Raw genomic sequence first — 24262 nt, 5'->3', positions numbered from 1 at the left:
TGAGATGTTTCCAGATTCGCCGTTGTACAGTTGAAGTATGAAGAAGAAGTTGTTGTTTGTCAGTTGAAAATCTTTCTCTATATCTGTTGCTATCACTATGTAGAGTTAGCTGAGTCAGATTTTTATGGATATTGGTTCGAGAGCTCAGATAAGCTTGTCTGGATACAGACTGGCACCTATCTACCACAGCATATCTACAGTATATACAGAAGGTATCATACTTATTCACCCCCTATGGATTTACAAAGTGGGCTTGAAATAGATTTTAAAATGTATAATTTGTTCATTGATCTACCCAAAATACTCCATAATGTCAAAGTGAAAATATATATTTTTTAACAAATGATATAACTAAAATATAGTTGTTGCATAAGTATTGACCACCTCTGTTTAAGCAAGCCTAAATTAGTTCAGAAGTCCCTCAGTCAAATATTGAATTTTAAGCATAGAGTCAACTACCAAGAACAGGGAGCTTTTAAAAAAAGCCTCACAAAGAAGGGCAGTGATTTGTAGATGGGTAACAATAACAAATCAGACCTTGAATATCTCTTTAAGCATGGCTAAGTTAATAATTCTGCTGTGGATGATGTATTAAACCACCCAGACACATTAAAAGATACAGTGGTCCTTCTGAACTGAGCTGCAGGACAGGAAATAAACTGCTCAGGGATGTTACCATGAGGCCATTGGTGATTTTAAAACAGCTACCGAGTTCAATGGCTTTGATTGGAGAAAACTAAGGATGGATCAACAAGATTGTAGTTGTAATTGTAGTTGTAATTATGTAAATGACTGAGTTAAAATATTCCCGAAACATGCATCCTGTATGCAACACGGCACTAAAGTAATACTGCAACAACAAAAAACAAGGCATAGGAATACACATTTTGGCTTTAAGTTTGGGGCAAATCCAACAACACATCACCGAGTAACTGCCTCCATATGTTCAAGCATGGTTGTGGCTGCATCATGGTATGGGTATGCTTGACATCGGCAAAGACTGGGGAGTTTTTCAGGATAAAAAGAAACTGGATGGCGCTAAGCACAGGCAAAATCCTAGAGAAAAATCTGCTTGTCTGCTTTATACCAGACACTAGGAGAGGAATTCACCTTTCAGCAGAACAATAACCTACCACATAAGGTCAAGTCTATAATGGAGTTGCTTACCAAGAAGACTGTTTCTGAATGTTCCTGAGTGGCAAAGTTCTGACCTAAATCTGCTTGAAAAGCTATGGAAAGACTTGAAATTGCTGTCTAGCCATGATCTCCAACACCTTGACAGAGCTTGAAGAATTTTGAAAATAATAATGGCAAATACTGCGCATTCCAGGTGTGCGAAGCTCAAGAAGGTGTTACCTTCTTACCCAAGAAGGTGTACTAATATGTTTTGACTTAGCAGGGTGAATGAATACTTATCTAATCAAAGTATATTAGTGTTTTATTTATCATTAATCCCCCCCCGCCCCAGAATTAAACAAATCTTCCACTTTGACATTAGAGTATTTTGTGCAGATTGTTTACAAAAATGACAATTTAATCCCACTTTGTAACATACTAAAATGTGAAGAAATCAAAGGGGGTGAATACGTATGATAGGCACTGAATCTATTCTAGTTCCTCCCTAGTTCCCTCTTTTCATCCCCAAATGGGGTTGTGCTTACACAAATGTCAGAAGTCAACCAATTTTATAATATTACATAAGGTTTGGGGCAATATTTCTACCAGAAATTATGATACAGTACATGGTTCGTACAGTATAGGTCATGACCTTTGTCATTTGTCTAAATCATTGCTTCTCTTCTGGATAAAGAGCAAAGAAAGATGTTTTACAGGTCCAGTCCAAACAAACTATTCTTTTCCATCTTGTATTTCTGAAAAGGAGAGGAACATTTTCACTGCAGCCACATTTATCACACCGCTTTATTTAACTATTGTCTGTAAAATATTACTAAAACGCTGCTGAAGTTAAACAATCAAATAAATCACACAGCAAAGAACAATAGGCTGCATTTACACAGGCAACCCAATTCTGAACTTTCTTTCCACTTATTGGTATTTTGACCAATCACATCAGATCTTTTTCAGAGCGGATCTGATTGGTCAGAAGACCAATTAATGAGAAAAAAAAATACAGAATTGGGCTGCCCATGTAAACACAGACATAGAATGTGAGACTTTAATTTCTTTCTCCAAGCATCACATTTTCCATTACTACTGTAGCACCTTATTCAATAAGGTGTCCGTTCTTTACCAGTCATTTTACCATCTTTATCTACCACCATCATCAATGTGTGAAATGATAGTTTTCAAGTCCAAATAAATCACAAAACGCTTTGGGAAGTTGGTTTATAAGTTCGGATAGGCTATGTTTTTGTCAGATCTTAGTCTGGATAGCAGATACACACTGCTGGCATCTATCTGACACAACCACCTCCCTTTGTTTTCATTTACCACTGGTGTTGCATTGTAAAAGAGCTGTTTGAAATAGCTGCCTCGTTGCCATGGTGAAGCAAATTCCTGTGTGTAATATTTAGGCAGCTGGAAATAGAGTTGCTCTGTCAATATATACCCTGCGAGAGTAACTGTACGACTAACTGCTACACAATAGTGTGATTCATGTGTGATTTGTATGATTGGTATTCTAAAAATACTCTTTATATTACGTAATGATATTCAGTCAATCTGGAGATGAGGAAGAAATGCATCTAGGAACTGCTTGGATAGACGTCAAGTGTGAATAACTGTAGACATTTGAAAACTGGAATGCATTAAGTCAGGTAACCTCACGCATTAGTGTGTACACATTTGAAGCAATGTAGTAGCATGATTTCAAAGCAGCAGCTACTCTTCCTGGGGCCCACACAAAACATAATACAGAACATTAATAGACCAGAACAGCTCAAGGACCGAACTACATGGATGTAAAATAAGAATACACGCGTAAATACAGTATGTACATATCAGTACATATACTGTACAGTACACTGCATATACCAAACATTAGGAACACCTTTTAAATATTGAGTTGCATTCCCCCCTTTTGCCCTCAGAACAGCCTCAATTTGTCGGGGCATGGACTCTACAAGGTGTCAAACGCGTTCCACCGGGATGCTGGCCCATGTTGACTCCAACGCTTCCCACGGTTGTGTCAAGTTGGCTAGATGTCCTTTGGGTGGTGAACCATTGTTGATATACAGGCATATACAGGCACTTAAATCGTTTGTTTTGCCCATTTACCTTCTGAATGGCACACATACACAATCCATGTCTCAATTATCTCAAGACTTAAACATTATTCTTTAACCTGTCTCTTCCCCTTCATCTACACTGATTGAAGTGGATTTAACAAGTGACTTCAGTAAGGGATCAAAGCTTTCACCTGGATTCACCTGGTCAGTCAGTAATGGAAAGAGTAGGTGTTCTTAAAGTTTTGTATACTCAGTATACAAAACAAGTTATTTAGGTCAGAAACAGGAGAGGCGTTGCGATGTGAGGTGCTATTTATTAATGTGTTTTTAATTCACATTCTGCTGTTTGCTTGAGTGATTTGAGATGGCAGGGAGTTCCATGCAATCGTGGCTCTATATAATACTGTGCGTTGCCTTGAATTTGTTTTGGACTTGGGGTCTATGAAGAGACCCCTGGGAGAATATAGAAAATGTATCAGTGACGTGGTCCCCACGGTGAGGGTTCGCTGCTTCCCTCATCAAAAGCCCTGGATTAACACGGAGGTTGTAGCTAAACTAATGGACATGGTTACCACACACAGAGCTATCATAGACAACTCTGAGGCTACGGCCGAGGACAGGAATAAGTACAAGATGTCCCACTATGACCTCCGCAGAGTCATCAAGCGAGCAGAAGGACAATATAGGAATAAGGTGGAATCATACTACACAGGCTCCGACGCCTGCTGCATGTGGCAGGGGCCTCAGTCCATTACGGATTACAAAGAAAGGCCCAGCAGTGATCTGCCCAAAGATGCCTGTCTTCCAGACGAACTCAATGCATTTTATGCACCCTTCGACAATAACAACACCGTACCGTGTGTGAGGGCCCGCACCGACCCAGAGAACTGGGTGATCTCCCTCTCCGAGGCCGACGTAAGAAAGGTCTGTCATCAGGTCAACACCCGCAAAGCCACTGGGCCCAACGTTATTCCAAGGCATGTTCTCACGGTGCAGAGCAGTTGGCAGCCATATTCACTGTAATTGTCAATCTCTCCTTGTCCCAGTCTGTAATCCCCCCATGTTTTAAGATGACCACCATCATTCCTGTCCCCAAGAACTCTTAGGCTTCATGCCACAATGACTATCGCCCTGTAGCACTCACTTCTGTAATCATGAAGTGCTTTGAGAGGCTGGTTATGGCACGCATTAACTCCACCATCCCAGACACCCTAGACCCACTCCAATTTGCATACCGGCACAACAGATCCATAGATGACGCAATCTCAATTGCTTTCCACACTGCCCTCACCCACCTAGATAAGAGGAATACCTATGTGAGAATGCTGTTCATTGACTACAGCTCAGCTTTCAACAACACTGTCCCCTCTAAATCCGTTACTAAGCTTAGGAATCTGGGTCTGAATACCTCCCTCTGCAACTGGAGGCTGGACTTCCTGACGGGCCGACACCATGTGGTGAGGGTAGGCAACATCCCCTCTGCCACGCTGACCCTCAACGTGCGGGCCCCACAGGGGTGTGTGCGTAGTCCCTTCCTGTACTCCCAGTTCACCCACGACTGCGTGGCCACGCACAACTCCAACATCATCATCAAGTTTGCTGATGACACAATGGTGGTAGGCCTGATCACCGGCAACAATGAGTCAGCCTACAGGGAGGAGGTCATTGACCTGGCAGTGTGGTGCCAGAACAACAACCTCTCCCTCAACGTCAGTAAGACAAAGGAGCTGATCGTGGACTACTGGAAATGGGGAGGGGGGGGGGGGAGTGAGCATGCCCTCATCCACATCGACGGAGCTGCTGTGGAGCAGGTCGAGAGCTTCAAGTTCCTCGGTGGCCAAATCACTAAAGACTTCAAATGGTCCAAACACACGCGCACAGTCGTGAAGAGGGCGTAGCAGCGCCTCCTCCCCCTCAGGAGGTTGAAAAAGTTTTTCATGGGCCCTCAAATCCTCTAAACATTCTACAGCTGTACAACTGAGAGTATCTTGACTCGCTGCATCACTGCCTGGTATGGAAATAGCACCGCCATCAATTGCATGGCGCTACAGAGGGTGATGCGGACAGCCCAGTTCATGACTGGGGCCGAGCTCCCTGCCATCAACGACCTCTATATCAGGCAGTGTTGAAGGAAGGCCCGGAAAATCGTTAAAGACTCCATAGACCATTCTCTCTGCTTCTGTACGGCAAGCGGTACCAGTGCATCAAGTCTGGCCCCAACAGGCTCTTGAACAACTTCTATCCCCAAGCAATAAGACTGATGAATACTGTAGCTGACAAAATAGCTACACAGACTATCTGAGTTATATCTTTATTGATCTTTTATTTTTGCACACTCACAGGGCCCTACACACACACACTGACTACATCATCTACTCATTCGGAAAGTATTCAGACATTTAGTTACGTTACAGTCTTATTCTAACATTTATTAAATTGTTTGTTTTTCTCATCAATCTACACACAATACCCCATATTGGCAAAGCAAAAACAGGTTTTTAGACATTTCCAGACCCTTTACTCAGTACTTTCTTTAAGCACCTTTGGCAGCGATTACAGCCTCGAGTCTTCTTGGGTATGACACCTGTATTTGGGGAGTTCTTCTCTGCAGATCCTCTCAAGCTCTGTCAGGTTGGATGGGGAGCGTCGCTTCACAGCTGTTTTCAGATCTCTCCAGAGATGTTTGATCGGGTTCAAGACCGGGCTCTGGTTGGGCCACTCAAGGACATTCAGAGACTTGTCCCGAAGCCACTCCTACATTTTCTTGGCTGTGTGCTTAGGGTGGCTGTCCTGTTGGAAGGTGAACCTTTGCCCCAGTCTGAGGTCCTGAGTGCTTTGGAGCAGGTTTTCATCAAGGATATCTCTGTACTTTGCCTCAATCCTGTCTCCCGCTGAAAAACATCCCCACAGCATGATGCAGCCACCATCATGCTTCACCGTAGAGATGGTGCCAGGTTTCCTCCAGACATGACGCTTGGCATTCAGGCCAAAGAGTTCAATCTTGGTTTCATCTGAACAGAAAATATTTGTGTTTAGGTGCCTTTTTGAAAACTCCAACCAGGCTGCCATGTGTCTTTTACTAAAGAGTGGTTTCCGTCTGGCCACTCTACCATAAAGGCCTGGTTGGTGAAGTGCTGCAGAGATGGTAGTGCCTCTGGAAGGTTCTCCCATCTCCACAGAGCAACTCTGGAGCTCTGTCAGAGTGACCATCAGGTTCTTTGTCACCTCCTTGACCAAGGGCCTTTTCACCTGATTGCTCAGTTTGGCCGGGCGGCCAGCTCAAGCTAGAGTCTTGGTGGCTCCAAACTTCTTCCATTTAAGATTGATGGAAGCCACTGTGTTCTTGGGGACCTTAAATGATGCAGAAATGTTTTGGTACCTTTCCCCAGATCTGTGCCCTGACACAGTCCTGTCTCAAAGCTCTACGGACAATTCCTTCGACCTCATGGCTTGGTTTTTGCTCTGACATTCACTGTCAACTGTGGGACCTTATATAGACAGCTTTCCAAATCATGACAAATCTGAAATGACCACAGGTGGACTCCAATCCAGTTGTAAAAACATCTCAAGGATGATCAATGGAAGCAGGATGCACCTGAGCTCAATTTCGAGTCTCATAACAAAGGGTCTGAATACTTATGTGAATGTTTTTTTTTAACCTTTATTTAACTAGACAATTCAGTTAAGAACAAATTCTTATTTACAATGACGGCCTAGGAACAGTGGGTTAACTGCCTTGTCAGCTCAGGGATTCGATCTAGCATCCTTTCGGTTACTGGCCCAATGCTCTAACCACCCGTTGTAAATCATTTGTTTCTATTTTTTTTAAATTATACATTCAAAAAATTCTCAAAACCTATTTTCGCTTTGTCCTCGTGGGGTGTTGTGTTTAGACTGATAAGGAAAACCATGTATTTAATCCATTTTTGAATAAGGCTGTAACGTAACAAAATGTGGAAAAGTGACGTGGTCTGAATACTTTCCGAATGCACTGTAATATCTGCAAACATTTATACTGACACACGCTCACCTACTCGCATACAAGCTGCTGCTACTCTGGTTATCTTATATCCTGTTGGCTAGTCACCTTACCCCTATACATACAGTATCTACCTACATCACGCCAGTATCCCTGCACATTTTAAATATGGAATTGGAACAGACCCTATATATAGTATGCTTATTTACTTACTTATTGTGTTCTTCATATTTCTTCTTATTTCTTGTGTGTTTTTTTCTAGTACTACATTGTTATTGATTATTGCATTGTTGGGTTTTGAGTTTGCAAGAAAGGCATTTCACTGTACTTGTGCATGTGGCATTAAAACTTGAATGTCTTGTGGGGTATTAATCAATCAATCACATTTATGTATACAGACCTTTTTATATCAGCAGATGTCACAAAGTGAAACAGAAACCCAGCCTAAAACTCTAAAGAAAAGGAAATGCAGATGTACTGTAGAAGCACAGTGGCTATATAAAACGTTCTAGAAAGGCTGGAACCTATGAAGAACCCTAGAGAGGACCAGGCTCTCTGAGGGTGGCCAGTCCTCTTCTGGCTGTGCCCGGTAAAAATTACAAGAGTCCATGGCCATTAAGGCCAGCTCATTCTTCAAGATGTTCAAATGTTCAAAGATGACCTGCAGGGTCAAATAATAATCAGGGTGGTTATAGAGGGTCGAAACAGCAGGTCCGGGACAAGGTAGCACTTCCGGTGAGCAGGTCATGGTTCCATAGCCCAGACTAGAAAAGCTGAAACTGGAACAGCAGCACGACAAGGTGGACTGGGGATGGGGACAGCCAGGAGTCGTCAGGCCAGGTAGTCCTGAGGCATGGTCGTAGGGCTCAGGTCCTCCTGAAGGGGAGAGAGAGATGGGAAAATTAGAGGGAGCATACTTAAGATCAGATTACACCAGGACAGACTGACCCTAGCCGCCCAGCACATAGACTATTGAAGCATAGATACTGGAGACTAAGACAGGGGTCTGTCAGAGCTGTATGTTAGTTTATTAAATAGACCATTTTTAATTTAACACATTCATATTTCTAATGAAATCTAGAAGTGATGCAGTCAATCTCTCCAATTGATTGATTGACTCTGTTCTTTCCCCCTGCAGGGTGAATTTGGCGTTAGCCTACACAGAGCTAACTGAGGAGTTGGGACGTCTCCAAGCACTGAGCTCCAAACAAAAAGAGATCTTGAGGATGGTCTCTCAGGAGCAGCATAGCCCGGGTTAGTAACGTCCCTGGAAAATGATATATAGCCCACATTTAACAGGCTAGCCCAGGTTAGCAGCATCCTTATAGAAGTTTACATCTTAATAACATCTAAAAAATATTTAAAACATCAACAATCACTATACAACCTTGTCATGACATCACAAAAGGCGCTAAAATAACATTGTTGCAACCAGTTTTGTCCACTGGAAACATTCAAGCAACACCTTTCTCTTCCTGTGTCATATCAACATACGTTTCTCTCAGTTATCTCTTTACCGCAAACCCCAATCCAAAAAGGTGTTGCTCCCTATCCCTAATGCATGCTCTGAGTGTACAAAACAATAAGAACACTTTCCTAATATTGAGTTACACAGCCCCCCCCCCCCCCCCCCCCCCCCCCTGTTGCCTCAGAACAGCCTGAATTCGTCGGGGCATGGACTCGAAAGCATTCCACAGGGATGCTGGCCCATGTTGACCACAATGCTTCCCCCAGTTGTGTCAAGTTGGCTGGATGTCCTCTGGGTGGTGAACCATTCTTGATAAACACAGGAAACTGTTGAGTGTGAAAAACCCAACAGCATTGCAGTTCTTTACATGCTCAAACCAGTGCACCTTGGACCTACTACCATACCCCATTTCAAAGGCACTTCAATATTTTGTATTGCCCATTCACCCTCTGAATGGCACACATACACAATGTCTCAATTGTCTCAAGGCTTAGAAATCATTATTCTTTAACCTGTCTCCTCCCCTTCATCTACACTGATTGAAGTGGATTTAACAACTGACATCAATAGGGGATCATAGCGTTCACCTGGATTCACCTGTTCAGTCTATGTCATGGTAAGAGCAGGTGTTCTTAATGTTTTGTACAGTATATTGTTATGCATTTTCTACTGAAATACAGGGTGGGAAATGAGTAAGCTTTACAAGCACATCTTGAAATCAGCATTGTCATGCTCACCTTACAATACAATACTTGCTTTATTGGTCCATTTGCACAGATATTGTTAATTTTGTGCTGTCACAGTACTCAACCTGACACACAACACACACATCACAGGCTGGAAGCAGGACATTGGCTGCTGCAGAGCAACACCCCTGGAGAAATGAGGGGTAAAGAAAAACAGAGGTAGATAGTATATGGGACATACACTACCATTCAAAAGTTTGGGGTCACTTAGAAATGTCCTTGTTTTTGAAAGAAAAGCACATTTTAAAATGACAGCATATTGATCAGAAATACAGTGTAGACATTGTTATTATTTTTTGTATTTTTTTTTTTGAATTTGACCCCTTTTTCTCCCCAATTTCATGGTATCCAATTGTTGTAGTAGCTACTATCTTGTCTCATCGCTACAACTCCCGTATGGGCTCGGGAGAGACGAAGGTTGAAAGTCATGCGTCCTCCGATACACAACCCAACCAGCCGTACTGCTTCTTAACACAGCGCACATCCAACCCGGAAGCCAGCCTCACCAATGTGTCGGAGGAAACACCGTGCACCTGGCAACCTTGGTTAGCGCGCACTGCGCCCGGCCCGCCACAGGAGTCGCTGGTGCGTGATGAGACAAGGACATCCCTAACCCGGACGACACTAGGCCAATTGTGCGTCGCCCCACGGACCTCCCGGTCGCGGCCGGTTACGACAGAGCATGGGCGCAAACCCAGGGACTCTGATGGCACAGCTGGCGCTGCAGTACAGCGCCCTTTACCACTGCGCCACCCGGGAGGCCTAGTGTAGACATTGTTAATGTTGTAAATGACTATTGTAGCTGGAAACGGCTGATTTTTAATAGAATATCTACATAGGCGTACAGAGGCCCATTATCCGCAACCGTCACTCCTGTGTTCCAATGGCACGTTGTGTTAGCTAGCTATCATTTTATAAGGCTGATTGATCATTAGAAAACCATTTTACATTTATTTTAGCACAGCTGAAAAACTGTTGTTCTGATTAAAGAAGCAATTTACACTGTATTTCTGATCAATTTGATGTTATTTTAATGGACAAAAAAATGTTGCTTTTCTTTCAAAAAGTTACCCCAACGTACAGTATACTATGGCTTTCAGCTCACTCCCTGCAGTTTTCCCCCCAGTCAGCTCAGAGACTTGAACCAGCAACCCTCCGGTTACTGTCCTGCCTCTCTAACTACATACTCAGCTCATACTCAGCCCTGTTTCAAGATAATAAAAAAATAGAAGAATGAACTAGACTATATTGGGATATAAAGTAGGCCTGCAGCTATTTTTCTTTTACTCTCCAGGGGTTGCAGAGTTACAAATACAGTAACTCTGCAAAACAGAGAAATCCTCTTCCTTAAGTCTGTTTTCTCTGTATTTCTGTGGATAGTTTGAGAGCACAGCAACCCCCCTCCTTTTTTAAATACTTTTTTTCACTCAACCACAGAACCATACGTTTCACCTTTGAGATGCTTCTGATTCACCACTGCAAGTCTTGTTTTTAGCTAGATGGCTGATAGTTATCTTATGATTACAGGAAGCACAACATAATGTACTGTAAAAATTGTCTACATCATCTTAGATCTGTGTCTTAGGTAAGCGGAAAATAAATCTATTCAAGGGTGTTTATTTTTTGCATATATTGTCGAGTGTGCCGCTTGTTTGCGATTTGAGTTATGTCTTTTGATCAGACAAACATTTGTACTGCAAATCCAGAGCAACACAGCATGTCTGACACGCAGTAGAGAGAAGTACAGGAATGTTATTACATTTACATTTACATTTAAGTCATTTAGCAGACGCTCTTATCCAGAGCGACTTACAAATTGGTGCTTTCACCTTATGACATCCAGTGGAACAGCCACTTTACAATAGTGCATCTAGGTCTTTTAAGGGGGGGGGAGGGGGAGAAGGATTACTTTATCCTATCCTAGGTATTCCTTAAAGAGGTGGGGTTTCAGGTGTCTCCGGAAGGTGGTGATTGACTCCGCTGTCCTGGCGTCGTGAGGGAGTTTGTTCCACCATTGGGGGGCCAGAGCAGCGAACAGTTTTGACTGGGCTGAGCGGGAACTGTACTTCCTCAGTGGTAGGGAGGCGAGCAGGCCAGAGGTGGATGAACGCAGTGCCCTTGTTTGGGTGTAGGGCCTGATCAGAGCCTGGAGGTACTGAGGTGCCGTTCCCCTCACAGCTCCGTAGGCAAGCACCATGGTCTTGTAGCGGATGCGAGCTTCAACTGGAAGCCAGTGGAGAGAGCGGAGGAGCGGGGTGACGTGAGAGAACTTGGGAAGGTTGAACACCAGACGGGCTGCGGCGTTCTGGATGAGTTGTAGGGGTTTAATGGCACAGGCAGGGAGCCCAGCCAACAGCGAGTTGCAGTAATCCAGACGGGAGATGACAAGTGCCTGGATTAGGACCTGCGCCGCTTCCTGTGTGAGGCAGGGTCGTACTCTGCGGATGTTGTAGAGCATGAACCTACAGGAACGGGCCACCGCCTTGATGTTATTTGAGAACGACAGGGTGTTGTCCAGGATCACGCCAAGGTTCTTAGCGCTCTGGGACGAGGACACAATGGAGTTGTCAACCGTGATGGCGAGATCATGGAACGGGCAGTCCTTCCCGGGAGGAAGAGCAGCTCCGTCTTGCCGAGGTTCAGCTTGAGGTGATGATCCGTCATCCACACTGATATGTCTGCCAGACATGCAGAGATGCGATTCGCCACCTGGTCGTCAGAAGGGGAAAGGAGAAGATTAATTGTGTGTCGTCTGCATAGCAATGATAGGAGAGACCATGTGAGGTTATGACAGAGCCAAGTGACTTGGTGTATAGCGAGAATAGGAGAGGGCCTAGAACAGAGCCCTGGGGACACCAGTGGTGAGAGCACGTGGTGAGGAGACGGATTCTCGCCACGCCACCTGGTAGGAGCGACCTGTCAGGTAGGACGCAATCAAGCGTGGGCCGCGCCGGAGATGCCCAACTCGGAGAGGGTGGAGAGGAGGATCTGATGGTTCACAGTATCGAAGGCAGCCGATAGGTCTAGAAGGATGAGAGCAGAGGAGAGAGAGTTAGCTTTAGCAGTGCGGAGCGCCTCCGTGATACAGAGAAGAGCAGTCTCAGTTGAATGACTAGTCTTGAAACCTGACTGATTTGGATCAAGAAGGTCATTCTGAGAGAGATAGCGGGAGAGCTGGCCAAGGACGGCACGTTCAAGAGTTTTGGAGAGAAAAGAAAGAAGGGATACTGGTCTGTAGTTGTTGACATCGGAGGGATCGAGTGTAGGTTTTTTTCAGAAGGGTGCAACTCTCGCTCTCTTGAAGACGGGAGGGACGTAGCCAGCGGTCAGGGATGAGTTGATGAGCGAGGTGAGGTAAGGGAGAAGGTCACCGGAGATGGTCTGGAGAAGAGAGGAGGGGATAGGGTCAAGCGGGCAGGTTGTTGGGCGGCCGGCCGTCACAAGACGCGAGATGTCATCTGGAGAGAGAGGGAGAAAGAGGTCAGAGCACAGGGTAGGGCAGTGTGAGCAGAACCAGCGGTGTCGTTTGACTTAGCAAACGAGGATCGGATGTCGTCGACCTTCTTTTCAAAATGGTTGACGAAGTCATCTGCAGAGAGGGAGGAAGGGGGGGGGGGAGGAGGATTCAAGAGGGAGGAGAAGGTGGCAAAGAGCTTCCTAGGGTTAGAGGCAGATGCTTGGAATTTAGAGTGGTAGAAAGTGGCTTTAGCAGCAGAGACAGAGGAGGAAAATGTAGAGAGGAGGGAGTGAAAGGATGCCAGGTCCGCAGGGAGGCGAGTTTTCCTCCATTTCCGCTCGGCTGCCCGGAGCCCTGTTCTGTGAGCTCGCAATGAGTCGTCGAGCCACGGAGGCGGGAGGGGAGGACCGAGCCGGCCTGGAGGATAGGGGACATAGAGAGTCAAAGGATGCAGAGAGGAGGGTTGAGGAGGCAGAATCAGGAGATAGGTTGGAGAAGGTTTGAGCAGAGGGAAGAGATGATAGGATGGAAGAGGAGAGAGTAGCGGGCGAGAGAGAGCGAAGGTTGGGACGGCGCGATACCATCCGAGTAGGGGCAGTGTGGGAAGTGTTGGATGAGAGCGAGAGGGAAAAGGATACAAGGTAGTGGTCGGAGACTTGGAGGGGAGTTGCAATGAGGTTAGTGGAGGAACAGCATCTAGTAAAGATGAGGTCGAGCGTATTGCCTGCCTTGTGAGTAGGGGGAAGGTGAGAGGGTGAGGTCAAAAGAGGAGAGGAGTGGAAAGAAGGAGGCAGAGAGGAATGAGTCAAAGGTAGACGTGGGGAGGTTAAAGTCGCCCAGAACTGTGAGAGGTGAGCCGTCCTCAGGAAAGGAGCTTATCAAGGCATCAAGCTCATTGATGAACTCTCCGAGGAACCTGGAGGGCGATAAATGATAAGGATGTTAAGCTTGAAAGGGCTGGTAACTGTGACAGCATGGAATTCAAAGGAGGCGATAGACAGATGGGTAAGGGGAGAAAGAGAGAATGACCACTTGGGAGAGATGAGGATCCCGGTGCCACCACCCCGCTGACCAGAAGCTCTCGGGGTGTGCGAGAGCACGTGGGCGGACGAAGAGAGAGCAGTAGGAGTAGCGGTGTTGTCTGTGGTGATCCATGTTTCCGTCAGAGCCAAGAAGTCGAGGGACTGGAGGGAGGCATAGGCTGAGATGAACTCTGCCTTGTTGGCCGCAGATCGGCAGTTCCAGAGGCTACCGGAGACCTGGAACTCCACGTGGGTCGTGCGCGCTGGGACCACCAGATTAGGGTGGCCGCGGCCATGCGTTGTGGAGCGTTTGTATGGTCTGTGCAGAGAGGAGAGAACAGGGATAGACAGACACATAGTTGACAGGCTAGAGAAGAGGCTACGCTAATGCAGAGGAGATTGGAATGACAAGTGGACTACACGTCTCGAATGTTCAGAAAGTTAAGCTTACGTAGCAAGAATCTAATTGACTAAAATGATTAAAATGATACAGTACTGCTGGGGTAGGCTAGCTGCGTTGTTGACACTACCCTAATCAAGTCGTACCGTTGAGTGTGAAGTTTCTACAATGCTGCTTTTCGGGAGCTAGCTGGCTAGCTGGCTAGCTAGCAGTGTTGGTTACGTTATTCAAGAAAATAGATATGAAAGATTATACACTTTTTCTTCATCATTATCAAAAATACATTACACTATCTGATATTGCTAGAGATTTTACCAGACCAAAACTCCTCCTGACCCTAGTTACTTCTCATATGTAATTATGAATAACAACAGGCTCTAGTCCTATTTTGGTGAGAATCTATCATTTTGATCTTCCAGAGACAGCCACAGGCAGTCTTGTCTCGTGTGCTGCTCTCTGACTCCCCGTGTCTCTCCTGTCTCCTCAGTCCAACGCCACTCCCACCCCCCTTCTCCCATCCCTCACCAACGCCACTCCCCCGTGCCCCAGCGACACTCCCCCATCCCCCAACGCCACTCCCCCGTCCCTCCTCAGCACCACTCCCCCATTGCCCAGTGCCGCTCCCGGTGCTCCAGCCGCAGCATCTCTCCCCGGACATGCACCGCCGCTCGCCCCTGCTGGACGTCAACGATGGGCCTGCCTCCTACTCCTGCCGGCCAGCCAGCCACCACCTGAGGGCCAGCTTCCAGGGCCGACGGAGCTACTCCGAGGTGGCCGACCCCTCGGCCTACCAGCGGCCACCGCGCTTCAGCCTGGACCCCGTGTCCACACTGCCCAAGCCCCGGCCCTACAGGGACTCCGGCTACTCAAAGCAGCATCAGCAGCATGAGCATGGAGGCTCCCAGCATGGAGGGTCACCCCACAGAGGAGGCCAGCTCCGAGCTTCCCAGTCTGGGCTAGAGAGGGCAGGGAGTGAGGTGGGCCTCCACGAAAGTTCCTGCCACTCTCGAGAGCTGCCCTTCCCCCTGTCCGAGGTCTCTCCCAGGTCTCACCTGCACTTTGAGCCCCTGCCACCCCCCACGCCCGCCCCCCAGCTTCAGCAGTCCTCTGAAGACGAGGAAGAGTGGATCTGTCCGCACCCCATCAGCCCCCCACGGACGCTGGGCGTGCCCAACAATGTGTCAGCTCATGGGGTCATGAAGGGGCCAGCGTCCTGCTCGGCTTTCCCCATCCCATCCAGACCCAACACTCTGACCTGCCACCCACCAGGCTACCTGCACACAGAGCACGCCCAGTCCTGGCCCTCCATCAATGTGAGTCACACGCACACTCTATCCCAAATATACTGTATAATAATATCTTTATTATATCAAAACATTCTCTAAAATTGTAAAATGGATCAGTTAGCTTGCTATTCCGATCAGTCAAAATCTCTCTCTTTGAAAATAAACTGCCCTTGACTTGCCAATGTCTTCCTGCACTGTGCTATTTCATGGGAAATGCTCTGTGTAACATGACATATGTTCTGATGCACCTCTACATATAAGCTTATTTTCTTCATGACCTAAATGGTCAAACTATTATCATTGATTGTTGCCATAGACCCACACTGCTTGTTGACCTGAGTGTGTGTGTGTGTGTGTGTGTGTGTGTGTGTGTGTGTGTGTGTGTGTGTGTGTGTGTGTGTGTGTGTGTGTGTGTGTGTGTGTGTGTGTGTGTGTTTTCGTTGCAGCTGTGGATGGAGACAGAAGAGAGTGACATGAGAAGCTGCCCTCTGTGCCAGCTGATCTTTCCCATGGGTTACCCTGACGACGCCCTAATCAAGCACATCGACTCGCACCTGGAGAACAGCAAGATCTGATCGCCATGGCAACACGGCACCCTCTTTTTAGTTGCAACAATTCTTTACTTACATTGTGGAGTATTTTAGGTTTGGTTTTGTTTTATAGCTGGGTGCTTTTTGTTTGACAAGACAAGAGGGCTTATTGTGTGTTTAGTAGTCCATGTATGGGAAAAGGTTTAGGGAATGACAAGGATGGCTTCTAGGTTCATGACAGACAATGTCCTGAGGGTTCCAGGCCACTTGCAGTCCATTTGTTTTTATATCGTACACCTTACCACTACTACTTGCTGTAAAGTGGCCTGCTTTAGTTTGACTCTCTACCCATGTACAGTATAAGGCTTGTGAAATACAGACCAACTACAATTAATTCCTGGAAATATCTGGGGGGCCAGATGGATAAATCCAGTTTGTTTGTTCTTCAGGGCTTGACAATGTGCGGTCAGAGGTCAGAGTTATGAAGAGAGGATGGCAGTCTTGTGACTGTGACTGATTGTATGTAGGGAAGAATTTGTCCTGCAGGGTGGGGCATGTAGTTGCTATGACAACCTTGCTGTGGTGAAACGCATAGGCAGATTATCTGTATTATCTTGCGGCCTGATCAGAAATCGATATAAATCTGAGCACATTAAGTTAACCTACACTATATAAGCCTATAATCCCCCCTATATTATTTATTTAACCCCCTAGAGTTGATGTCTGCGCCCCACGGACATTTAATTGGCATAATACAAAAATCCCCATATAATAATCTATCAATTTTAGCTAGAGATCTGTTTTTGCATAGGATGTGTCTCAACGGCATCAGCCAATGCCACACGTTTGCATCTGAGGTGAAAGGTGACAGAGCTCGAGCAGTGGTCTTCTCACAAAATCGTCTTTAGCATCTGAACTATTTTGCTCTACGACCCCCACAAGCGTCTTGGGACTGGTCTGAAGTCGGTTCAGCCGATCTGCCGACTTCTGTCTGTAGCGTCCGAACAGTTTGGGATACACGCTAATATGACCCCTCTGTGGAAAGGTGAGACTCTCACGATGTCGGTTGAAGATCTCCCTGTACCAGTTGAAAAAAAATGGAAGTACTGTATATCTGGAGACTGTTTAGTGCCAAAAATAAGGGGTTAAATACATGTTTAAAAAAATAAAAATAAATGTTTCCTGATCTTTCTTATATCTTTCAGATATAGGACAGACACTTTAGAACAAACTTCCTTTATCTGTTGTTCCATGTAATGAATATGTTATTCAATGCGTTGGTATGGGCTAATAGCAGTAAGGCCAAACATTTTTTAGCACAAAATTATTTTGTAATATTTTGGGGATACATCAAGGGGTTTGAAAGTTCAAAATCAAATAGCAAAAATATCCTTGGTATGACCTTCTTAAAACAATTACATATAGCTTAGTAGAACCCCACCCAGCCCCACCGGCTTAGACAGGGCTTAGACTGTAATGGGTTAAAGGGCAATTTCCACCACTTTTTAACCTACTTGTCATTATCTCCAGCACAATACCAGTGTCGACATATGTGAAAATGGTGCATTTCTATGCTTTGTAGAAATAAATATAACGTTTAAAAGTTCTCCCAGATGACATCATCAAAAGTTCCAACTATGAGATGCACAGTGAAGTGAGGAGCAAGAAAATGCCCTCTGGCTAATCAATGTTTTTTGTTTTTTTATGCTACCCTGTGATGTCACAGAGAAGGATTTTTTGGACCTTTGCTCTTATCTTTTTAACCACATTTCATAGAAACGCGCTGTTTTCACATATGCAGACACTGGTTTGGTGCTGGAGATAATGAATATGTATAATTTGATATATAATATATCATTTGATATATCTGTAAGTAATGAGGCAAAAAAAATCGGTAAAAAAAATCTTTGTGCTGAACATGTCTTATGTTGGTGAAATTTCCCCCTCCTAAGCTTGCACAATACTGTATATAGCTAGTGGGACAGGAGTTTGTATATGGAAGAGGGAATGGAATATATTTGTATATGATAACAATGATTCAACTGGGAGTCTCTTTAGTCTTCCTGAAGATCCGACCTGCAAACACATCGGATAAAGTATTTATAAGATTTCTCAATCTTACAGTCTGAAGCTGGCACACTTTGCATTTTATATCTAATATATATACATGTCAAATATATCCCCCAAAAATCAGAGTGAGTGTTGTATGGAATAACACACATGGAATCATGTAGTATCCCCAAAAAAAGTGTTAAACAAATCAAAATATATTTTAGATTTTAGATTCTTCAAAGTAGCCACCCTTTGACTTGATGACAGCTTTGCACAGTCTTGACATGGCTACTTTGAAGAATCTCAAATATAAAATATATTTTGATTGGTATAACACTTTTTTGGTTACAACATGATTCCATATGTGTTATTTCATAGTTGTGATGTCTTCACTATTATTCTACAATGTAGAAAATAGTAAAAATAAAGAAAAACTCTTGAATGAGTAGGTGTGTCCAAACATTTGACTGGTTCTGTATGTATGTGTATGGCTCTGGTTACTATATGTCCTAAAACCTAGTACAAAGGGGTGGGAAAATTAAATTCCAATCAAATCAGCTCTGAAAAAGATCTGATGTTAAAAGATCTGATGTCATTGGTCAAAAGACCAATTAGTGGACAAAATATCAGAATTGGGCTGCCTGTGTAAACTCAGCCTTTGAGAATTTACTGATGTATATTCCTATGATTCTATGTAAAAACAAAATAACGACGCATTTTTAAATCTCAAAATTATTTCACTTTGGGAACTCCGTTCCCACACATTCCCGCCCACTTCCACACCTGGTAGTACAGTACATCTATATTCTAATTTGAAACTAACAACGATATCACAATATGTGATTGGGCAGTTAGATTAATAGTATTAATTACCTCCATGCCCACACAGACAACATTGGCTATCATTGACTGTGTACAGAATTCCGTGTTAGATTGTATACCTTTTGATTACTTTGACTGAAGGAACAGTCACTACTCTTTTATAACCGATACAGTGCCTTCAGAACCCTGACTTATTCCACATTTTGATGTGCTACAGCCTGAATTCAAAATGTATTTTGAAAATCTATGACGAAGTGAAAACATGTTTTTAGAAATGTTTACAATTTGATTGAAAATGAAGAACAGAAATATCTCATTTACAAGTATTCACACCCTTTTGTTATGACACTCCAAATTGAGCTCAGCTGCATCCAATTTCCAATCGTCGCTACAACTTGATTGGAGTCCACCTGTGGCCAATTCATTGTTTTGGACATGATTTAGAATGAAACACAACTATGTATATAAGGTCCGACAGTTGACAGTGCAGGTCAATATTTTTGTTGCTAGGGATGGCTCGAGTTTGAAGTGGAGCGAGTACAGGGTTTAGCATGACTCTCGAGAAGGCTAAAAATAGATTTTGGCTTGGAAAAGTTGAATATTTTCAGAAGGAGTCGGGTAATTAGTTAAGGGAGGAAGATTGCAGGGAAAGAGAGAGGAGGTTGAAAGACTGAGGGAGGCAGAGGATAGGTTTGAATCTGTTGAAGCTAGCAATAACAAGGGAGAGGGTATGTCGAGAAAGATTGGTGTCAAGATCAAATGGAGTGAGCCGGACGTCAGTTCGAGTTCTGGAGTTGTAATGGAAGGGGTAGAAGGTGTTGTGTGGAGCTCGGAGCCTGAGCTTTGCATTGATGGACATGGTTATGGCAAAGATACGTTTGGTCCAGTGCGAGTGAGATTTTTGAAGAGGGTGGAACCAGGGCTTTTTTGTTGATCAACTTGAGGAAAGATCTGTATCTTACTTTGCGCTTAGGTAGTGTTGGGCAGTGTTGAAGGGAGTGAGCTAGTCCACCGTCTACCGATTAGCAGCACAACTATTACACTCAACTGAACGGCTTGATTAGTGTAGTGTTAGCTAGCTACATAGTTGTCTTTGCTGTCTTCGTCTCGAAGATAATTGTGTAGTTTAGAGTGTGTAGTTTTAGAGTGATTATCTTAATCTACCGAGGTTAGCTAGCCAGCTATTTGTCGTCCTTAACGTAGGAGACTCTGCTAGCTAGCCAACAGCTAGCCAACGTCTACCGAACAGAACTTCTGCACTCAACAATCCGGTCGCATTTCGCTTCGCTCCACAGGTAGTATCACATTTTTCATTTCATTTCATTACAGTACAACGGCTTGATTTGTTTGATCGTAGCTAGCTACATAGCCGTCTTTGTATCAAAGATAATTGTGTAGTCTAGAGCGATTTCCTAGGTTAGCTAGCCAGCTATTGTCATTCTTTTAACGCAACGTAACGTAATCAACACTGCTAGCTAGCCAGCTAGCCCGAATAGCAGCACAGTAGAAACTATTACACTCAACGGAACGACTTGATTAGTGTAGTGTCAACAACGCAGCCAATGCCAGCTAGCCTACATAGTCAACAACGCAGCCTCTGCCAGCTAGCCTTCTTCAGCAGTACTGTATCATTTTAATCATTTTAGTCAATAAGATTCTTGCTACGTAAGCTTAACTTTCTGAACACTCGAGACGTGTAGTCCACTTGTCATTCCAATCTCCTTTGCATTAGCGTAGCCTCTTGTGTAGCCTGTCAACTATGTGTCTGTCTATCCCTGTTCTCTCCTCTCTGCACAGACCATACAAACGCTCCACACCGCGTGGCCGCGTCCACCTAATCTGGTGGTCCCAGCGCGCACGACCCACGTGGAGTACCAGGTCTCCGGTAGCCTCTGGAACTGCCGATCTGCGGCCAACAAGGCAGAGTTCATCTCAGCCTATGCCTCCCTCCAGTCCCTCGACTTCTTGGCACTGACAGAAACATGGATCACCACAGACAACACTGCTACTCCTACTGCTCTCTCTTCGTCTGCCCACGTGTTCTCGCACACCCCGAGAGCTTCTGGTCAGCGGGGTGGTGGCACCGGGATCCTCATCTCTCCCAAGTGGTCATTCTCTCTTTCTCCCCTTACCCATCTGTCTATCGCCTCCTTTGAATTCCATGCTGTCACAGTTACCAGCCCTTTCAAGCTTAACATCCTTATCATTTATCGCCCTCCAGGTTCCCTCGGAGAGTTCATCAATGAGCTTGATGCCTTGATAAGCTCCTTTCCTGAGGACGGCTCACCTCTCACAGTTCTGGGCGACTTTAACCTCCCCACGTCTACCTTTGACTCATTCCTCTCTGCCTCCTTCTTTCCACTCCTCTCCTCTTTTGACCTCACCCTCTCACCTTCCCCCTACTCACAAGGCAGGAAATACGCTCGACCTCATCTTTACTAGATGCTGTTCTTCCACTAACCTCATTGCAACTCCCCTCCAAGTCTCCGACCACTACCTTGTATCCTTTTCCCTCTCGCTCTCATCCAACACTTCCCACACTGCCCCTACTCGGATGGTATCGCGCCGTCCCAACCTTCGCTCTCTCTCCCCGCTACTCTCTCCTCTTCCATCCTATCATCTCTTCCCTCTGCTCAAACCTTCTCCAACCTATCTCCTGATTCTGCCTCCTCAACCCTCCTCTCCTCCCTTTCTGCATCCTTTGACTCTCTATGTCCCCTATCCTCCAGGCCTGCCCGGTCCTCCCCTCCCGCTCCGTGGCTCGACGACTCATTGCGAGCTCACAGAACAGGGCTCCGGGCAGCCGAGCGGAAATGGAGGAAAACTCGCCTCCCTGCGGACCTGACATCCTTTCACTCCCTCCACTCTACATTTTCCTCTTCTCTCTCTGCTGCTAAAGCCACTTTCTACCACTCTAAATTCCAAGCATCTGCCTCTAACCCTAGGAAGCTCTTTGCAACCTTCTCCTCCCTCCTGAATCCTCCTCCCCCTCCCCACCCCTCCTCCCTCTCTGCAGATGACTTCGTCAACCATTTTGAAAAGAAGGTCGACGACATCCGATCCTCGTTTGCTAAGTCAAACGACACCGCTGGTTCTGCTCACACTGCCCTACCCTGTGCTCTGACCTCTTTCTCCCCTCTCTCTCCAGATGAAATCTCGCGTCTTGTGACGGCCGGCCGCCCAACAACCTGCCCGCTTGACCCTATCCCCTCCTCTCTTCTCCAGACCATTTCCGGAGACCTTCTCCCTTACCTCACCTCGCTCATCAACTCATCCCTGACCGCTGGCTACGTCCCTTCCGTCTTCAAGAGAGCGAGAGTTGCACCCCTTCTGAAAAACCTACACTCGATCCCTCCGATGTCAACAACTACAGACCAGTATCCCTTCTTTCTTTTCTCTCCAAAACTCTTGAACGTGCCGTCCTTGGCCAGCTCTCCCGCTATCTCTCTCAGAATGACCTTCTTGATCCAAATCAGTCAGGTTTCAAGACTAGTCATTCAACTGAGACTGCTCTTCTCTGTATCACGGAGGCGCTCCGCACTGCTAAAGCTAACTCTCTCTCCTCTGCTCTCATCCTTCTAGACCTATCGGCTGCCTTCGATACTGTGAACCATCAGATCCTCCTCTCCACCCTCTCCGAGTTGGGCATCTCCGGCGCGGCCCACGCTGGATTGCGTCCTACCTGACAGGTCGCTCCTACCAGGTGGCGTGGCGAGAATCCGTCTCCACACCACGTGCTCTCACCACTGGTGTCCCCCAGGGCTCTGTTCTTGGCCCTCTCCTATTCTCGCTATACACCAAGTCACTTGGCTCTGTCATAACCTCACATGGTCTCTCCTATCATTGCTATGCAGACGACACACAATTAATCTTCTCCTTTCCTCCTTCTGATGACCAGGTGGCGAATCGCATCTCTGCATGTCTGGCAGACATATCAGTGTGGATGACGGATCACCACCTCAAGCTGAACCTCGGCAAGACGGAGCTGCTCTTCCTCCCGGGCAAGGACTGCCCGTTCCATGATCTCGCCATCACGGTTGACAACTCCATTGTGTCCTCCTCCCAGAGCGCTAAGAACCTTGGCGTGATCCTGGACAACACCCTGTCGTTCTCAACTAACATCAAGGCGGTGGCCCGTTCCTGTAGGTTCATGCTCTACAACATCCGCAGAGTACGACCCTGCCTCACACAGGAAGCGGCGCAGGTCCTAATCCAGGCACTTGTCATCTCCCGTCTGGATTACTGCAACTCGCTGTTGGCTGGGCTCCCTGCCTGTGCCATTAAACCCCTACAACTCATCCAGAACGCTGCAGCCCGTCTGGTGTTCAACCTTCCCAAGTTCTCTCACGTCACCCCGCTCCTCCGCTCTCTCCACTGGCTTCCAGTTGAAGCTCGCATCCGCTACAAGACCATGGTGCTTGCCTACGGAGCTGTGAGGGGAACGGCACCTCAGTACCTCCAGGCTCTGATCAGGCCCTACACCCAAACAAGGGCACTGCGTTCATCCACCTCTGGCCTGCTCGCCTCCCTACCACTGAGGAAGTACAGTTCCCGCTCAGCCCAGTCAAAACTGTTCGCTGCTCTGGCCCCCAATGGTGGAACAAACTCCCTCACGACGCCAGGACAGCGGAGTCAATCACCACCTTCCGGAGACACCTGAAACCCCACCTCTTTAAGGAATACCTAGGATAGGATAAAGTAATCCCTCTCACCCCCCTTAAAAGATTTAGATGCACTACTGTTCCACTGGATGTCATAAGGTGAATGCACCAATTTGTAAGTCGCTCTGGATAAGAGCGTCTGCTAAATGACTTAAATGTAAATGTAAATGTGATTCCTGGGGTAGCGTTAAGTATGGAGCTGGAGCAATTTAAGTTGAAGATTCCTGGTGTTTGTGACGCTCGCCGTTTTGTGTGACGCAGATCAAGAAGGACCTTGGGAGTTGACATGGGATGGCAGGTGACCAAGAACCAAATGACCTCTGACAGAACTACAGAGTTCCTTGGCTGAGATGGGAGAACCTGCCAGAAGGAACAGTCTCTATAGCACTTTACCAATCTGGGCTATATGGGAGAGTGGACAGACGGAAGCCACTCCTGAGAAAAATGCACATGACCGCACGCTTGGAGTTTGCAAAAAAGGCACATGAAAGACTCTGAGAGCATAAGGCAAAAGATTCTGTGGTCTGGTGAGACAGAAATGTAACTATTTGGCCTGAATGCATGAAGCTCATCACCCGTCTAACACCATCCCTACCATGAAGCATGGTGGTGGCAGCATCATGCTATGGAGATGCTTTTCAGTGGCAGAGA

At 45.9% G+C, this 24262-nt stretch overlaps 1 protein-coding gene across 1 annotated transcript in view; it reads left to right on the top strand.

Annotated features, from left to right (window-relative positions):
* The window catches only part of LOC115144519 (TANK-binding kinase 1-binding protein 1-like), a 64225-nt gene extending 45619 nt beyond the window's left edge, over positions 1-18606 (top strand). The window contains 4 exon segments of the mRNA XM_065002353.1: positions 8306-8421; positions 14748-14879; positions 14882-15573; positions 15993-18606. Coding sequence (XP_064858425.1) covers positions 8306-8421; positions 14748-14879; positions 14882-15573; positions 15993-16121 — 1069 coding nt within the window. The 3' untranslated portion in view covers positions 16122-18606.
* The last annotated feature ends 5656 nt before the right edge of the window (positions 18607-24262 follow it).

The sequence above is a fragment of the Oncorhynchus nerka genome, linkage group LG16 (genome assembly GCF_034236695.1).
Source record: "Oncorhynchus nerka isolate Pitt River linkage group LG16, Oner_Uvic_2.0, whole genome shotgun sequence".
Taxonomy (NCBI): domain Eukaryota; kingdom Metazoa; phylum Chordata; class Actinopteri; order Salmoniformes; family Salmonidae; genus Oncorhynchus; species Oncorhynchus nerka.
Note: the sequence above shows the minus strand (reverse complement) of the source record. Positions and strands in the feature narration are given on the sequence as shown.